The 18,918-nt window shown below is 39.4% G+C and overlaps 1 protein-coding gene across 1 annotated transcript in view; it reads right to left on the bottom strand.

Moving 5' to 3' along the window:
* Positions 1-18,918, bottom strand: part of LOC119412257 (ataxin-7) — a 36,692-nt gene that overhangs the window by 14,100 nt on the left and 3,674 nt on the right. The window contains exons 3-5 of the mRNA XM_037679242.1: positions 12,647-12,859; positions 12,383-12,451; positions 3,518-3,622 (exon numbers count right to left, since the gene is read on the bottom strand). Coding sequence (XP_037535170.1) covers positions 3,518-3,622; positions 12,383-12,451; positions 12,647-12,851 — 379 coding nt within the window. The 5' untranslated portion in view covers positions 12,852-12,859. The remainder of the gene's footprint in view (positions 1-3,517; positions 3,623-12,382; positions 12,452-12,646; positions 12,860-18,918) is intronic.

Below are 18,918 nucleotides of genomic sequence, written 5' to 3'. Positions count from 1 at the left end.
AGTTCTCCACATCTTCTGCCTTGTCATCAGACGTTGCAAGAGAAGCACTCGCAGCGTATTTAAGGCTCAGGGATTAAAGCAGCAACAAAAAATCTTCAGAATTTTTCTCCACCTAGAGGTGAAGTAAGGAGTACTTTCAGGAGGATTAATCCGCACAAGGCAACCGGCCCAGACAACATCCCAGAAAAGTGTTGAAAGAATGTGCCGATCGGCTCTGTGAGGTGCTGGCAGACATCTTTAACACCTCACTTACCCAGGAGACAGTTCCCACCCGCCTGAAAACTGCCACCATCATCCCAGTCCCAAAGAGCTCTAAAGTGACTGGTCTGAATGACTATCGGCCAGTGGCCCTCACCCCGATAGTCGCTAGATGCTTCGAAAAACTTGTCATGACTCACATCAAAACAACCATCAACATCATCGAGGACCCTCATCAGTATGCATACCGTGAGAACTGATCAACAGAGGATGCCATCTCCTCTGTGGTCCACACTGCTCTCACCCACCTGGAGCAGAATGACTCCGACTTCTGTATGCTCTTTGTGGACTTCACATCCGCCTTCAACACCAACCCAAACCCTGATGGAAAACTATTCACACTAGGACTAAGCCCCTCCATTTGCAACTGGGTACTAGACTTCTTAACAAACAGACCACAGTTAGCGAGGATCCACAACTTCTCCTCCTCCACCATAACCCTCAGCACTGGCTCTCCTCAGGGATGTGTGTTGAGCCCCCTCCTGTTTACTCTGCTCACGTATGATTGTGCAGCTACCCATCCAGGCTGTCACATTGTAAAGTTTGCAGATGATACAGCGGTGGTGGGATGCATCACAAACAATGATAAGTCCAGCTACAGGCTGGAACATCTGGAGAGCTGGTGCAAAGAGAATAACCTTCACATCAATGTGAAGAAGACAAAGAAGATTACTGTGGACTTCAGAAGGAACAAAAACACCTACACCCCACTGAACATACAAGGATCTGCAATGGAAGTGGTCTCCAGACTGCACAGAAGACTGTTGGAGTCAGTCTCCCCACCATCACAGACATCTACACCTCCAGATGCAGGAAGAGAGCCAACTGCATCATGAAAGACCTCACTCACCCAGCACACACACTTTTTGCACCGCTCCCCTCAGGAAGGAGGTTGATGAGCATTAAGTGTAGAACCACTAGACTGAGGAACAGCTTCTACCCTGAGGCTGTTACACTCATGAATCTCTAAACAGAATAATCACTGTGGAAAAAAAAAATCACATCATGTTGCTGCTGATCTGTTTCAATGTCGCTGCTGATCTGTTTCAATGTTGGTGTGTTTATGCGTGCTCATCTGCTTACACGGACTCATATTTAGGTTTGTGCTGATGTTCAACGTGATGTTTTTTATGTTATTAGTGCTTAGTGTAAATTTGGTCAATAACAAAAGTTCAACTTAATACTTTGTAACATAACCTTTGTTGGCAATGACAGAGGTCAACCGTTTCCTGTAAGTCTTCACCAGGTTTGTACACACTGTAGCTGGTATTCTGGCCCACCCATTCCTCCATGCAGATCTCCTCTAGACCAGTGATGTTTTGTGGCGGTCACTGTTGTTATGTTATTTCAGAGTTTTCAATTAAGAGGTTGTCAAATTATATATTTTTTATTATAGCACATTGCTATAAATTTACTTAAAATTATTAATTTTTATTTTCCACAATGACATATTTTACCCCTAAAATGACAATTTCATCCAAAGGGATTATATTTATAGGATTTCAGTTCATTTTCATATTTGATCATTTATTAATTTGGATTTATTACAGTAGTCGTCTCTCAGAATGGTTCTAAATATAAACAAGTTCAGCTCCTCCAAATAGACACAACACCTTATTATGACAAAAACACTCAGATTTAAGTTAGCCGATATTTATGATAAAATACAAACATCTGAAACGGACTCTCTCATAGAGAGAACGTGGTGAGTTTGGGGGCAAATTAAAGTTAAACAGAGACACTCATCGCTGCTATAATCTGGGGCATAAAAATATTCATGTTTTAGCATTGATATTGTTTAATTATAAGAACTAAAGCAGCAGATGCAGCCTTCTCTCTCATGTGAGTGACACAAACTCCTCGGGACTTTAGATACAAAAGTCCTGAGGAGGTTGGGGCTCGGTGTGAGAGGACGGGGTGATGGTGTATCAGTTTTGGTATCAGAGAATTGGTCACGTGCGAACACATACGTTTAATACTTTATTACACCTTTGGTTAGGATAGCAGAGTGTCCTCCATGGAAAATAGTACAAGAACCTGAATAGTGCTCTCACCTGCAATCTGTGTCTGATCTGGACTTATCGTGTATCAAACAGCACGACACGCCCTGCTCTGATGGGGTCAAACTGTGGCTCTGGGTCTCTATTTGTTGAAAGCAGCACCAGTTTAATCCCTCATTAGATTGGATGGCCACAACAGAACACACATTTATTTCCCCTTTTCATTTTTAAAGATGACAGAAATTCGTCGTGGCGACGGAGCACTTTTAATCCATGTCTATTTCACTTGGCTGTGCACCAGACAACCTCGAGGAGAGTTCTGGTTGTCCGAGATAAACGGAAACCCCCAGTTAACCCAGTGTAGGATTCATTGTTGATTTTTCTTTGCTGAAGTTCTTGCATATTTGAATCGTCACATTAGCATATTTTGTGCATTACAGGGTTAAAGTCAGTATTTATTTAAAGCCGATGTTAAAATACTGAGATATAATTTGTAGGTTGTAATCAAGCCCCAAATGAGAGACATATTAGCTATAGTGTCCTGCCCTATATGTTAACTTTTTTATTTATTTACAGAACATAACGTTCTCCAAGATAGGACCTCACAATGTCACAACACCCTACCCAATCTAGATCTAAATTCCAAGAAACATTTTATTTTCATCTAAAATTATAACTGAATATTTATTTGTTAATAAACAGACAATTACCAGAAGTAAAATATTAAGCCAAAAGTGGAACTGATTTTACTTTGACAAGTGTGTTAGTTAAATCTTTGTCCGAACTTCTACTATTTTATCTACTCTCTTTTAAAAAACCATGAGGGATCCTAAAATCAAAAACAGAATTTCAAAATGTACACGAGCCCCTTAAAAAAATAAACTAGTGTCACCTAAAATATGCTGCACACTTACTTGCTGTCTTGATCTTGAACAGCGTTCAGCTGAACAACTTTTTTCTAAAACGATTCAACTCTAAATTGTCTCTAGATGTGAGTGAGAGAGTGAATGATTGTTTGTCTCGTTTGTCTCTATGTGATGGACTGAGACCTGTCCAGGGTGTCCCCCGCCTCTCGCGCAGTGACTGCTGGATATGGGCACAAGTGACCCCCGCAACCCGGAGGAAGAATCGGACAAAAGATAATAAATGGATGGATTCAACATGTAATGTGAACAACGGCAGCTCTTTTTACAAAGTGGTAGTTGTACGTGTCATTTTCATACTGAAACAATTCGACAGTGTCTGTGAATGAATCTTACCGTAGTGTGCTTGAAAGGCTTGAGGCTTGACGACATGACCACAGTGGCTGCACATCACCAGGTAGAAGTCGTCCTGTGAGGGACACTGACCAAATATGGGCATGTCTGTAAACAATAAGAGGAGTCCAGCTGAGAAACAGCACAACTTGAGAAGAACATAAAATGGACCAGCATTCGCCCGGTGGCCCAGTTAGTAGACACCGTCAACCATGGATCGACCAGCACTTTAAATCTACTTTCAAACAACCATCATTTTATGTAACAACACTGATTATACAAAATAGGTGCACTTTTAACTTAATGGGTCTTTTTTGTTTTTTGTCTGAATACAAAAAGAACAGCAACCCAGAAAAAACTGCCAGAAGCTGTGTCTTGAAAGCAAATTGAGAGTCGTTTAAAATAACACATAAAAAAATGTTATAGGTTTTGATTGACATTTTAAAAAATATGTATGGTACTCAATTAGGATGATCTAACAAGCAAGGTCTACATGAGGACGTTTGCATGTACCTGGGTGTGATCAACAAACACAGACCTTGTGTCAAGAACAGTGACCAGAAATATAGAAATATTGATAAATATCAAATTTAAAGTACTTTGTAAAACAAACAGGAATGTTACATAAAACATAAAAAATATTTTTGGGACAAAAAAACAAAAATCAGTGATGATAGTAGAAAACAATTAAGATTCTGTTATGAGTTGTGATTTTTTTTTTAGGTGTATTTAAATAAACTCAAACATGTTCTAAATAACACACTAAAGGATAAAGAAAATAAGAACAAATAATAAATAAATGAACCATTCTGGAAAATGGCAAGACGTTAACAGTAGTTAAGCAGGAGTTTTTACAAGTTGTAACAAATCTGAAACATTTCCCAAAAGTCAGTTCATGCTAAGCACCTTTCAAGTGTAAGTAAAGGTGGCATATCAACGTCAAGGCAGATGAATGGGATGTCGACAGCTCAGGCGTCTCCATTCATTAACCACACCTCGTGCTTCATAAGCAACTCTAATGCAAATAAGAGAGAGCGACGCTCTTCAGCCGATTGTTGAAAATTTATCCCGAGAATCAGAAAGCACCTAATTAAGGAGGCTAATTAAGAGATTGCCTGGGGCTTCGTGACGAGATGAGCAGAAGAGAGGATACAAGAGGAGAGGAGTGGAGCTCCTCTCCTGTCAAGGGTTCTTCAAACATCCCTGGCCAAGTCTGAAAGGGATGAGGGCCATTAAGCAAATACCGTATAAAAAGATCAACCTGCTGGGTTCCATCTTGGAGAGGTCAGCATCTGTCCTGTGTAGAAGAATTGACAAGGCTGATACTTAATATTTCAATTGGCTGTAGCATCTTTGCCAAGTGCTTCCTTCAACAGCAGTGAAGCAAAAAAAAAAAGGCTTATTTTGCAATATCTGGTGTATGTGACTGAGAAAAGAGAAAAACCTTGACTTTATGAACAAAGGAATGCATTTTAGTGCTTCAGTATCAATTTGATTATTAAAGAATTGCTTGTGTTTCGTTTTGTTAAAACTCTACCTTCCTTAAAATCTATTTTAAAACCAGTCAAGTGAAGAAATCCAACAGATCAACCACTTTCCTTTTATGAAATAATAATGTCTAAAAACAAACTCATTCACAGCCTAGTGCGGTTGTGCGCTTGGATCTGCGCGACAAACAAGTTGAAGGGCTGCATTGTCAAAATAAATAAACCAATGGCACAATGTCTAAATCAATTTTAAATAGTCTTTTTCTACTGCAAGCAGGTGAAAATGACAGAGAAAAGGAAGTCGGAGTGAGAAGAAAGAGGTTATACAACGTAGTGAAGCTCAAAAACGAGCACAAACGGGAAAAAGCAAAACCAAACAAAGAGCAGGAAAGCAGGCGAGGCCTCTGTGATACAGAGGGAGTGAGAAACCGAGAGAGGCGGCGAGCATTAGACGGAGAAAACAACGAGAGTCTAGTTAATTTCAGCATCCTCATCCATGGCAGTGATGGATGATCTAGGTGGGATCGTAGCAGCTCCAACTGCCTCTGAGAAGCACACATGCTGGCTCAGTCTGACCCGTGGCTGACAGCGGCGCTTCGCTTCCCAGCTTCACAAAACTGTGACAGAGCCACTGTGAAATTTATAAAAATGCACAACAGACGCGTGGATTTATAAATTATTAATTGGCCTTTATTTTTACAAAGTGCGTGCCGCATTAATTAGCCGAGTGCGTGTGGTAGAATGGCAGCTACGCCACAGGAGGAATCTGGTCGTGAGTCATAACGGAGAGGTGTAGTCATCCACTTGTGGTGACCCTACTTCATGCATGCACAACACACACACACACACACTTTCTACGAACACAAACTTCTGGCATGAGCAGCGTGTTCATCAGGCCCATGGCACAAACAACAGTCACTGACAGACGTCGCTACATGATAAAAGACACGCTACAAGCGCGCTGCACGTCAAGTAATCTAGGAATGCTGAATTTTAAAATGACCAATTAGCACGTTAGCCTTCCACTCACAATTCTATCCTATACCAGTACATTAATCTTGAATGATGCCAAACATGTTTCTTTACCAGGATAAAAAAAATACAGTGTAAGACGCAGAGTTATGTCACTTATCTTATACCTGCAACCTCAAGGGATTAAAAAGGTGACAAACCTAGCGCCTGTAGTGTGTGTGTGTGTGTGTGTTGGGGATGTTCCCTGTGCAGCCATCCCCCCTGGAAGGTTTTGTGATTTTAAACATGTAAATTAAGTATTCTGGTATACTCCAAGAAGATAATTAGGGGAAAAGACAACATGCTTCAGAAAAAAAAGGACATTTACTAACATGTCCTAATTTAATGAGGACATGCATAGAAGATGGTGTCAACCCCAAAATAAAAAATAAACAAGCAACAACAGCAGCAAGCCAACCAGAGAAACCAAATATAGCAGAGAATTTTGCCAATAGCAAAAACTTATTTCTTAAATACATAGTGCTAAGCTAGTGGCGCGCAACACAGACGTGCTAGCTAAGATGTAAAAAAGTTAAATCTGGTCCTCTGGACATTCAAAAAAACAAAACAAAGCAAAACAACAAAAAATATAGAAACGTTTCGTCTCTCATCCGAGAGACTTCCTCAGTCTGAGGAGCTGTTTTCAGCTCAGTCTCTTAAATAGCACAGTATAAGAGTGGATCAACCAGTTTGCTGCTGACAACCAAAACCAGCTGCTCACATGCTCAAGAAGGACCATCAGCCTAACAATGGATCATTAGCACACTGATGGCTGTTTACTATTCACAGAGGGCTGAGTGATACTAGCAATCACAGCATTGTAAGAGGGGGACAGTTGAACCCGGAGGCCTCCACCCCTGTTTAACGATGGACGGTTTCTTTTCACAAAGATGGCCTCCTTTACTCCTCTCTCAAACCATCGTTCCTCTCTATCCAGAATGTGAACATCTTCATCCCTGAAAGAGTGACCGCTGGCCTGGAGATGAGTGTAGACCTCAGAGTCCTGGCCTGATGATGTTGATCTTCTGTGCTGGGCCATCCTTTTGGCCAGTGGCTGTTTTGCATTTTGTTTTGTATTTAAGAGACTGAGCTGAATACAGCACCTCAGACTGAGGAAGTCTCTCGGATGAGAGACGAAACGTTTCTACATTTTTTTGTTGTTTTGCTTTGTTTTGTTTTTTTGAATGTCCAGAGGACCAGATTTAACTTTTTTAGATTTTTCTACCTGGATTATTGAGCATGCATCAGGATAGCTAAGATGGCATAGATGTGGCGCTCCGCTTCTCTGACGCATCCTAAACTGACATCCGTGGACAACTGGGCACTAGCTTAGTGCTACGGAAATCCAGTCAATGTGAAATTATGCTATATGAAAATTCTTCTGATCTAGATGATTTGTGTAAATTACATTTTTGATTGAAACTGGCAAATTTTTGCCAAAGTCACAAGTTTATAGGTACCAGTATGAAGGGGTGCAGAAAAAATTTGATTTTTTTTTTTAAAGAATCTAGATTCTTAGTTCTGGCGATTCTGAATCGATTCTAAAGGCCCATAAATCAATTTTAAAATGTGTTTGAAGTTTTATTTTTTTCCGCTAATACTCCCGAGCGTACTGCATATCGCATTGCGTGTCCGCTCAGCCGCCGAAGAATTTTGGTCGTATAGGCCACCGTACAGGCTAGTTAGCCAGCTCCCTGTATCTGAATGGAGCCTGTTAGCATGGAGGAGGGGGACAGCAGGATTCGACCTGCTTCTTCATCTTTAAAAATCATTTCAGATCCTACAATGTTCCGGGGGAAGACGGAGCTTAACAAGAGCACGGTTGTTTGCAACAAGTGTAAAATAAAATTAAGGTACAGTATTTTGGAAATACGACAAAATGTGCAGAAGATGAAAGCGAAGCAGCCGACCAGCTGCAACAAACTTCCATCTGATTCCCCAAAGGCTGTGAAGATTTCCCTCTCCATCTCCTGCTATATCACAAAGGATTTACGAGCAAACAGCTCAGTGGAATATCCTGATGCATGCTCAAGAAAAATCTAAAAAAAGATGTCAGGTGCTAATGATCCATTGTTAGGCTGATGGTCCTTCTTGATCATGTGAGCAGCTGGTTTTGGTTGTCAGCAGCAAACTGGTTGATCCACTCTGAGAAGGTGCTATTTATAAGACTGAGCTGAATACAGCACCTCAGACTGAGGAAGTCTCTCGGATGAAAGGCGAAACGTTTCTACAATTTTTATTAATTTTTTTATTTTTTTGAACATCCAGAGGACCTGACTTAACTTTTTTAGAGCTCAGTGGAAGGCGAGGAGTTTAGTTTTTTTTTTAATACGCTGGACTCAACGTACGTTATTCCTTCACATAGCGTTTTAGTGATAAAGCAGCACCACAACTCCACCATGAAACAAAACTAAAGTGGGAGAAGCTCTGATGCAGCTGCAGCTCAAAGGTAACTGTTATTTTCTCATATTATACTAAAACTTATAGACAAGTTGTACAACAAACTTAATGTAAATTGTCTTTTTAACAGGTTGAAGAGGACAGATGAGACACAGCGCCTGCAGCCAGTTCTAAATGATACAGTTTACGGTTTATAAATTACAGTTCAGAAGTTTTTGTGCAGGTTTGCACAGGTTTTGAATTTTGTTAAAGATTTACCAAATATGAATCAATCTGTGACGTCCATATATTTCACATTAGGTTAAGTATTGAAAATATAACAAATGTTAGAGCAATATGGTTAAAAATAAATGTGAAGTCTGTATTTTATGTTGAGTTAAAGGTTAATGTACTAGGTAGGCTGAAGTCTGTTTACTTTTATATTTAAATATTTTGAATTATTTGTCTGTGATGGACTGGAGACCTGTCCAGGTGTCCCCCGCCTCTCACACAGCGATGGCAGATATGGGCACCAGTGACCCTCATGACTCGAAAAGGAAGAAGTGGGTAAAGATGATGGATGGATGAATTATTTGTTCTTAGATTTTTTTATTTTTTTTTTTAGAAAAATGAGTTTGTATCAAATCGTGACGCCAAAAATCTGAATCGAATCGAAAGACACAGAGATTTGCAACCCTACCAGTATGTTATCTGCTTGACTATTGCATTCTGTGACATCAGGTTTGACACTTTTTACTTTGAGCTTTCAGAAATTGGCCTAAGATTGTAATGGACTTAGCCCTTAACTGGTTTGTTCCACTTTGGAGTAAGCTGTTGGGGGAAGAACCAGTTTTGTTGTGTTTCCTTGACTGATGAAGCCTTCTGGATGGAAGGCGAAACGTTTCAGCACAAATAAAGAAACTGTCCAGATGACCTGACTGAAAAATGTTGGATTGCATACCTGGATTATTGAGCATGGACTTTGTTGACTTAGCCCTTAATTAACCCTTTTAAACAACTAGTTAAAAGGGAAGAATACATAAAGCTGCACACATAATAGACATAACTTGTGAACTACATTCCTGCAGCCAAAAGTATGTAATTTCTTTTAACAGCTTTTTTCTCTACTTGACAGAAATATCAAAGACGGATAAACACTTTAAATTGGATGCTAATACATACATAATGTGACAAGATGGGTAAAACCCAGAAACTGGAAGAAAAAAAATCCTAAAATGAAAAACAAAAAGCTTGATTACAGTAAATCTGTGGTATTTACTGGTAAGCACTATCCAATTATCATTTAGTAGTTAGTTTCACGTGTTAATTTGTAACAGCTGACCTTTCTTATCTAGTGTCACATTATATTTTAGAACGGAGTAAAAGACTCTTCACTTTTTTAAACAGATCTCAGCGTCTTAACCACGCAGTCCTAGCGGCAGCAGTGATTAATTTATTAAACTAAAGTTGTAATGTGACTTGCCTGGCTCATGTTTAAACAGGAGATGAAACTTCTGTCAGTAAAGTTATTGACAGTACCTTTTGATGTGTGGCTTATAATTGTAAAATGCAACTTTTCAGATAACCACTTTTGAAAAAGTTGCCAAATTTACTTCCCATTGTTTCATTCTAGCCATCAAAGTCTCTTTTTCCAAAACAGTTTTATGTCAGGTTGTAGACAAGTCCTTGCTGCCTTGTGTGATTTATGAAAGGATGAAGGTGGCAGTCAACAGGACCTCACTGAGCTGCGACTGTTGGGAGACTGAGTACGGTAATAAATGTTTGCGATCAAGTTGTGTGGCTGCATTTTGAGAAGCCCGTTTCTGAAAATCAAGGCCACTTTTGTGCGCACAATGATCATCAGAGGTACAGCACTGGTTGAACTGGGAAAAAAGTTAAGAGAAGACATAGAGGTAGTTGGAATGAGGACAAAAGACTCGGAGTGAGATGGAGGAGGATGACTAATAGCCTAATAGCTAGAAGACTAATAGCTAATGGCCTTTTTCTATGGGCTCTACTCGCTCCTACTCGTGTCAACGCAGTGCTTCAGAGCCGGTCTATAGGTAGTCCCACCTGCTTCCAGCTCGGTTCTTAGGACCTACTCGGCCGAGGTGCCAAGCAAACTGAAAGAAACTGAAGGTTTGTCATCAGCAGACTGCAGAGCTTTAAACCCACTATGTTTTTTTAAATATGCAACAATTTTTTAAATTATATATAATGTAGCTATTAAAATGACAACACGTGAACCAACAGTGGTACTATGAGTCAGTGCAAAGGTTTGTGTGCTTGTTGGCTGACAACAGAATTCAGATGGACTCAAGTTTACAGGCTCGGACTGGCAGGAAGAAGGTGTCCTCGACTCAGACACAGCATTTTTATAAACTGGCAGATGGCGGCGAGCATTCTGCGACTTTATTTCATGTCCCCATTGCTGTATTGTGTTTGCCTTAGATAGAAAATACCGTAGTGGAAGTTTTGGGCAGTCATGCTACGACGATCGAGGCAGCACGCAAGTATGGATCAAAAACCACCTAGACTTTGTAGACCCAAGAAGAGTCGAAGCAAGTCGTAGCGACACTGGATACTGAAAACTGGCTTACAAGTAGCAAAACAAACGGCTCAGTAACGTCACTCACACAGTTACTGTGCTTCTGACATTTTAGGTTTGACCACTTGTCAAATGAGGCTGAGATGGGGTAGAATTAGGGCGGCCAACTTGGGACCAGAAAGTCACAGTTTGACTCCCCGCCATGCCCACATGATGTGGTGTCCCTGAGCAAGACAACTAATCCCTAACTGCTCCCCGGGTTCTTACATAGCTGCCCACTGCTCCACCTGGGTGTATCTCACGTGTGATGGGTTAAATGCACAGAACATAGCACTTATTATTATTATTATTATATATATATATATATAGTGCCATTGAATGTCAAGGACATACTAACATTAGCTAAATTCTATAACATATTTCATGGCATACACTAAGATCATAGCCCGAACATAAAGCTCTTTTATAGCATATTTTAGAATAGTCTGATTTATTTATTGTTTATTAACCTTTATTTAACCAGGCAAATCCCACGTAGAGCACAGATCTCTTTTGTAAGGGCAGCCTGGGCCTGAAGACAACCTAACCTGCATGTTTGTAGACTTTTATTCTTTCCCACTTTTATGAACTCAAGTCTTAATAAATTAGACATTTAAGACATTTTAAGTTACATACAAGCTTTGAGGACGCATTTGTAACAGTATCTTCTTATATTTTGTGGTGAATCAGCCATGAGTCTATATCTAATCTATATTATATATATATATATATCATGTTCATGCTGCTGTTGTTCGGCGTATTGTTTTTCACTATTAGTGTTTAGCATATTGCTTAGTTTAGCGTATTTCTTAGATACTTATTACTGTTTGTTACAATTTATATTTTTGCTGTTGTTGGATGGAACTGGGACCGTGTATAATTTCGTTCCACCTCATGTACCACATGTGATACGAACGACAAAGTACCTTGAATAATCATATGTAGATATATATATATATAAAACCTATGACAAACAGCTGATGTCTATATTTGCTTTGCATTTTAAAGTTTAGAATCATTCAGGTCTTTGTTAAGCTGCTGCCTTTCAAGCTTTTTAACAGCAAGCCTCGGGTTTTATTGAGTAAAGGAGAGGCGAGTGAAACATGAACAATGTGTACATGTAAAACGGTGATATTTGGATGGCATTCATTAAAATAAGCTAAAACAATAAAGCCATGCTCGTGTTTTGGCCTAAACTGAACTGCTGGATGAGTGCTTATTGTTCTTGTGGACGCACGTCGTTTCAGGTGAAACATCCGGTTGTTAGTTCGTTGTATTGCGCATGATCTACAGTCCATCCTGACTGACCGACACACAAAGTGCTGGAGTCGGTGTGTGTGTCTGCGAGCAAACCCTCACAACCAAAATACACCTTTGGCCCTGGAGCGAAAGAAAAGCACTCACCTTCTCTGCACAAACGCATGGCTTCTCGATTTTTCCCAAAGTCTTTGAAACTTTCCTCCGATTCAGCACCTGAACACAAGGCGATCCGAGACAGGGACAGATAAATAGTTGCACTTGCTTGCCTGACCGTGCTGTTGCTACCAGTAGCGTTTCTTCGTACCCGACCAAAAACTGCATGCAATCGGCTAAAAAAAGGGAAAGGACTAGCGACTGTCGCCCTCTCCCTCGCTTTCTCGCACACATTCGGCACGCTGGGGAACTCACCGTCGTGTACGTGGAGTTTGGCGGCGTCGACCCAGCTGCTCCAAGTCTGTCCCAGCATTATTTCAGGACTAGGCAGCGAACGCCGCTCCGCAACAGTCGCCATTGCTGTGGAGCCTTCTCCCCGCTGGATCTGCTGCTGCTTCAGCTGCTGCCTGGCCGCTCGGCGCTGCTCCCCCCTGACGTCATCCTCGGCCTTTTCCGACATTCTTTCCGCTACAAGGTAACAACAGAGAGTCAAGCTCGGCTCGGCTCGGGATAGGACAACTTTCTTTCGCCGAACGGCTCTTAAAAAGCCGGCGAAATTATTTTATTTCTTGGCTCACGCGCTACGGAAAGCGCCGTGCGGCCATTTGAAAAGCAAAGCAAGCCGCTTAGCTAACAGCACATGTCTACTGGCAGTTCCTCTCAAGGTCTGTAGGTGACAAACTGGTTAGCAGGAACAATTATTGCCATGTTTGATTCATACCTGAGCTCATATACGGTCAGTGGTTCATAAAGCTATACTGACTGAGAAGACAAGCTAAAGAGGATGTCCAACAAAGTCCATGCTCAAGCTAATGAGGATGTCCTTTAGCCTCACTGCTTCTTTCAGCTTTTCCCTCTTCAGGGGTCTCCACAGCGAGTCATCCTCCTCCATCTCACTCTGTCCTCTGCACCCTCTGTCCTCACTCCAACATGTCCTCGAACCGTATCCATATATCTCCTCTGTCTGTTTCCTGGCAGCTGCATTTCTAACATCCTTCTACCAGTATACCCACTGTCCCTCCTCTGGACATGTCCAAACCATCTCAGTCTGGCCTCTCTACTTTTATCTCCCAGTTGTTCAACCTGTGCTGTACCTCTGTTGATCTCATCCCTACTCTTGTCCATCCTTGTCACTCCTAGAACCTGAACATCTTAAATTTTTAATTTTCACCACTTCCAGCTCTGTCTCCTGTCTTTTTGTCCATGTCGCTGTCTTCAGACCATACAACATAGCTGCTTTTACCTGACTGTCTTGTAAACTTTTCCTTTACCTTTACTACCACTCTTGTTGCAAGTCACTCCTGAAACTTTTCTCCATCCTGCCTGGACTCTCTTTTTCACCTCTTTACCACAGCTAATTTTTCTGGACAGTGGACCCCAAGTACTTGAAGTTCCTCTGTTCCTTGTAGCCTCACTGTTCCACCTGCCTCCCTCTAATTCACACACATGTACTCTGTCTTACTACAACTGACTTTCATTCCTCTTCTTCCAAGTGCATACCTCCATGTCCTCTCTAAGTTCTGTTCCACCTGTTCCCACCACAGATCACAATGTCATCTGCAAACATCATAGTCAATTCCTGGCCTCTTCTGTTAGTTGGTCTATAACCAGAGCAAACAGAAAGGGGCTAAGAGCCTATCCTTGATGCACTCCCACCTCCACCTTGAAGCTATCTGTCACTCATTACCCTGTTGTCCTTTAATCTCACTATGGTCTAATATGTGTAACAATAACACTGAGTGCATATTGAGTCAAAATTCATACCAGTTGTTTTCCTATTATTATTTTTTTGTTTGTTTGTTTTCCATACATTGTTGCAATAAAGCTACTTCTGCATACTTAAGCTGTTTTGACCATTCATATATCAAAACATACAGCTCAGTTAGGAGATTTGGTGCAACTGTGTGTTTTTCACTTTTAAACTTTTAAAATTATGTAGCATGTTGAAGATATTTTAAAGTATTTCAATTCTTTAAGAAATAGCTGAAACATATTTCAGAGAATTCACTGAATTTGCTACTTTTAAGTTGTTTTTTTTTGCTCACCTTTTGCTTCTTTTAGCTTTTAGCTACCATTCTGTTACATTTTGTTTATAGCTAGTTTTATAGTACTTCTAAGGCTTTTAAAAAATAATAATTTTAACTATTAGCTAGCTTTTTGCTACTACTGATTTTCTTTTAACTACTTCACTGCAACATTTAGCTAGTGTTTTACAAATTATTACTTCTAGCTAGCTTTTGTTGCTTTTAACCAGTCTTTATATGTTCACTAACCTTTATTTAACCATGCAAATCTCATTGAAATCACCTATCTGTTTTGCAAGGAAGGCCTTGACCTTTTGATCATTTTAGCTCACCTTTCACTTCATAGTCTTTGGCTAGCCTTTCAATACTTTTAGCTGACGTTTTGCTATTTTTAGTTATCATTTTGTCACTTTTGGTTTCTGGATATCATTTAGCTTCTTTTCGCTTTAATAAGCCAGTTTGAAATTCTTCAGCAGCATACTATGTACTCATGTGAAACTTATGCAATACTGAAATAAAATTAAAAACTCACAGCAAGAATGCAACCTACTGAATGTTGAATCATTTCAAATGAAACTGGAACAAATGTTTACTGTGAACTCAAGATAAATTGCTGCAGCTATAAAAGCAAAAAAATATTTCTACTTTTTTAATTTACATAGAATCTGAGCTGTTCATGGCTTGGATTGCAAGCAACCCAATCTCAGCTTCTGATGTCTTTTCCAACATCTTTAACAGAACACAGTTTAGTAGGTTTTGGTACTGAATAGCTAAATTATGCAATACCTTCCCTTAGAAGCACTACAGCAGCATATGTAGGTTACCAAAAAAAATTTAGATTTTTCATTCATAACTCATGCTAACTTTAAACACCATCCTGTGAAACAGAAACTTACAGAGACTGAACTGGTGGTGAATATTTTTTTTATAAAGACGTCATATTTTGATTTGTGTTTCTACACTTAAGATATTAATTACTGGTACGCCATTCTACAAGAAGCATTAAACTTATATAAAACCCAAATAATATGCAACTTATTGCATTTGTGGTATCGACAGCATTTCTTGAACATGGGCATGACCTGCTTTTTTAAATCGCTGCAGTGATGTTTGAATTAATAGCACAGACCGGACACGAATCTTGAGTGCGGATGTGTAAATAACAACAGATGGACCAAAATAAAGCAGTTTCAGGTACAGCACTGTGTCTCCTCTCCTTACATCGGAGCACCACCACCTCAAATCAGTGAAGGACATTTGAACTCTTGGTTCTAAAATGTGCTCTTCGACGTATAATTTATGCAGACAGATAATCCATTTGTGCACACAAATGGACTGTCCGTGACTTACGTTTTGTAATTTATGTCCACAGATTTGTAAACCGTGTGCAAATGACATTTCTACAGGCTCCAGTGCTGCAATAAAGTCATTGTTTCAACCTTGTGAGGATTTTCTTTAAAGTTAGCATTGTTTTCACGTAACTGTTTAGTACCTGCTCAGTTAGTATCTGAAGCAAGGAGAACTTCAATAGAAATCCATGAAATTTAGTAAAAAAGCTACACCAAAAAAATCTAATCGTCAAAGCATTTTATGATTGACTTGAACCTTCTTTTAAATTATAAGTTTTGAATTACTGGTTGTGTAAAGGCAATTATTAAAAAAAAATAATAAAGCTAAATTAAGTTTTGTTTTTAATAAAAGTCAATGCAGGTCTCTCTACATGGAGCAAAATGTTTAATAAAAAAATCCCTTTGACCAAGCTCCAAGTTAACTTTACTTTCACTTTCTACATGACAGATGTCTGATCCACCACATACTACCACGAATTAACAGAAAAAATGACAGTCATGTACTGTTACGTTCGAGATAATCTCAATTCTCTCTAAAGAGACAGCTTATTCTTGTACAGAGATAAAGGTGCTGATGTAACCTGAAGCAGACAAAACTATCTAGTTCAGTCTCTTGTAGTGTAGATAAAAGACGCAGCACTTAATTCTGCAGAAACTTCACCTCCACTCTTTGAAAGTTTTAAGATACAACCATCAGTCCTTTGACACATGATGAAAGGCTAATTAAAGCCCTCATCTACTCAGTTCTTCTGGCAAGGCCAGACGAAAAGAAACAAAAAATATTCTATTAAACGTCATAAGTAAAATGTGCGCTCTCTTTTGGCTCATTCTCCCAACAGTCGAGCAAAACCTGTCATGATCTTGCATTACTAGTACAGTTTGGAAACTTATCTAACGTACAGAACATTAAAAAGATTAAAAGTTTTACACATCAACCTAACATTGTTGTCAGTGTCTTATCAGCTGAAAAGTAGGTAATCATTTGGTCTGATCTACTTTACTACATAAAACACACACCTTGGTCACACAGTGATTTACTGTATCCAACTGACAGAAATCCTCTGAACACACCCAGCTCCTGCAAATTGTTAAAAAACAGGAGCATCGCTCATATAATGAGGAATTGCTAGACTAAATTTTAGACTGACGTTATCGCAGTGATCAGTCTGTTAAAGTAATTAAATTAATTAAAGCACCAGTGACAGATGTTTAACACATAATCGAAGCGTTTCACTCTGGAATTGTTACTTGAACGCATGAACTGGGTTTAATCTTTGGTGCCAGGACTGAACCCAAGTATTATCCAAAGTGATTAGTTTAGCTCGACATTTTAATATTTTAAATGCTCGTCCCAGTTATTCAGTATATAAGAGTGTCCATGTGGTAAGACATAACTCACAATCCATCTTGCAACACATATTGTAGGCAGAAAGATGGTTCAGTATTGAAAAGCAGAAAGCAAGTGTTGAAACCTTGTTTGGATTAAATAACAGCTTCTGTAATCCAGAATCATCCTACAGAAAGTGGGAGAGTGAGCAAACACAATTTCAAGATCGTTCCTCAGAAAAATAAAAGCTTTTGATCAGTTGGAGCCTCTTTGTTGAATAAATTATTAGTTGACCATAAAAGATTAATAAAAAAGAACAATCCTGCAATAAGCTACTCTCTTGTCAAACTTGCATGCTATTTCCAAGTGTTGTAATGTATTTAACATTGTATTGGAAAATAAAAATAAAACAACTGCAGACTTTCTGTACACAAAAGCCTTTTCCAAACATACACTAATTACAGTACATGATCAAACCATATAAGTTTGTATTAACAACATTTTGTTATTCAGATTGTTTGTTTTTTAATAAAACCTTTCTTGATTTAGTATTTTACCAAAGCACAAATAGTATTCACTGGAAGAGAGCAGACGTAGATTGCATTGCATTTATATTTCTAAAAAAATAAGTTATGGAATAAAAGCAACAGCATTGAAATTCAACATTGTGAAAACCAATAGCAGTCAAAATAAATTTTCAATGGGAGAATTTTTTTTCTCTCTCGAATATATCCTTATTTTTTTATTATTATGTCCCTTTTAAAAAGAAGAGGTGGAGTGGATGGATCATAAAATAAATTATTAAATTTAGAACGGGAAATGCTGAATGACATCACTGAACACATTCTGTTGTTGAATCCAGGAATGCAGGTTAACATTCCAGCAGGAACGTAAAAATGGAACAAGATTCAAATACACGCTAACCTTTTCAGGAATTATCTTAAATATATGTTTATTGTAAAGTTAACGAGTAGTACGTCGATGTCCCGTTGCTGAGGGATTTCAATAGTGAATGTTTGTACTTTTCGAGATGAGTGTTTTTCTTGACTTGAACAAGGAATGAAACCTTGATGTTTTTAGTGTAAAATGTTCAAGTGAGTAAAAGTTACACTGCGTAACTTGTAACTAATGCTAACTTTAAACACCATCCTGTGAAGCAACTCAAACTCTCCAAAAAGCTCTTACAGAGACTGAACTGGTGAATTTATTTATTTTTTTCTTGTCTGAAGTGGTGCAAGGTGACAAAATTTTTGCGAGCAGAGGAAATAAATTTTATCCACTCCCAGGCACATAGGCAAAGCCAGGGGGTGGTCAATGGTGGACTTGGCCACCATAGATTAATCTTTTTAAATATGAAAACTAGAAAGCATAGTTTCCTCAAACGATTAAGGTGGTCAGTTCATTCGTTAGCGTGTGCATATGAAATTCAGGTCTCTCTTGTAAATGAGTCCTCGAGGCTCAATGGGATTTACCTGTCTACGTAAAGGTTGAATGAATATATGCTGGATTTTCATGGTGGAACCAAATTTTCAACAGGGTCCTTTCTTGTGCCTAGACGCAGCCAATCACCAAAATAGAAGTTGGTACCTCACTTTTTTTGGCGTTTTGTGTTTTCATTGAAACTTTTCTTTTTATCCTTCTACAGGTGTGCAGTGGAGAGCATCTTGTGCTCCAGCATCAACGTGTGGCTTGGAGGCTGCACAGAAGTCTGTTGGAGTCAGTCTCACCACCATCACATACATCTACACCTCCAGATGCAGGAAGAGGGCCACCTGCATCATGAAGGACCCCACTCACCCAGCACACACACTTTTTGCCCCACTCCCC

The sequence above is a fragment of the Nematolebias whitei genome, chromosome 7 (assembly GCF_014905685.2).
Source record: "Nematolebias whitei isolate Nwh7 chromosome 7, NemWhi1, whole genome shotgun sequence".
Taxonomy (NCBI): Eukaryota; Metazoa; Chordata; class Actinopteri; order Cyprinodontiformes; family Rivulidae; genus Nematolebias; species Nematolebias whitei.
Note: the sequence above shows the minus strand (reverse complement) of the source record. Positions and strands in the feature narration are given on the sequence as shown.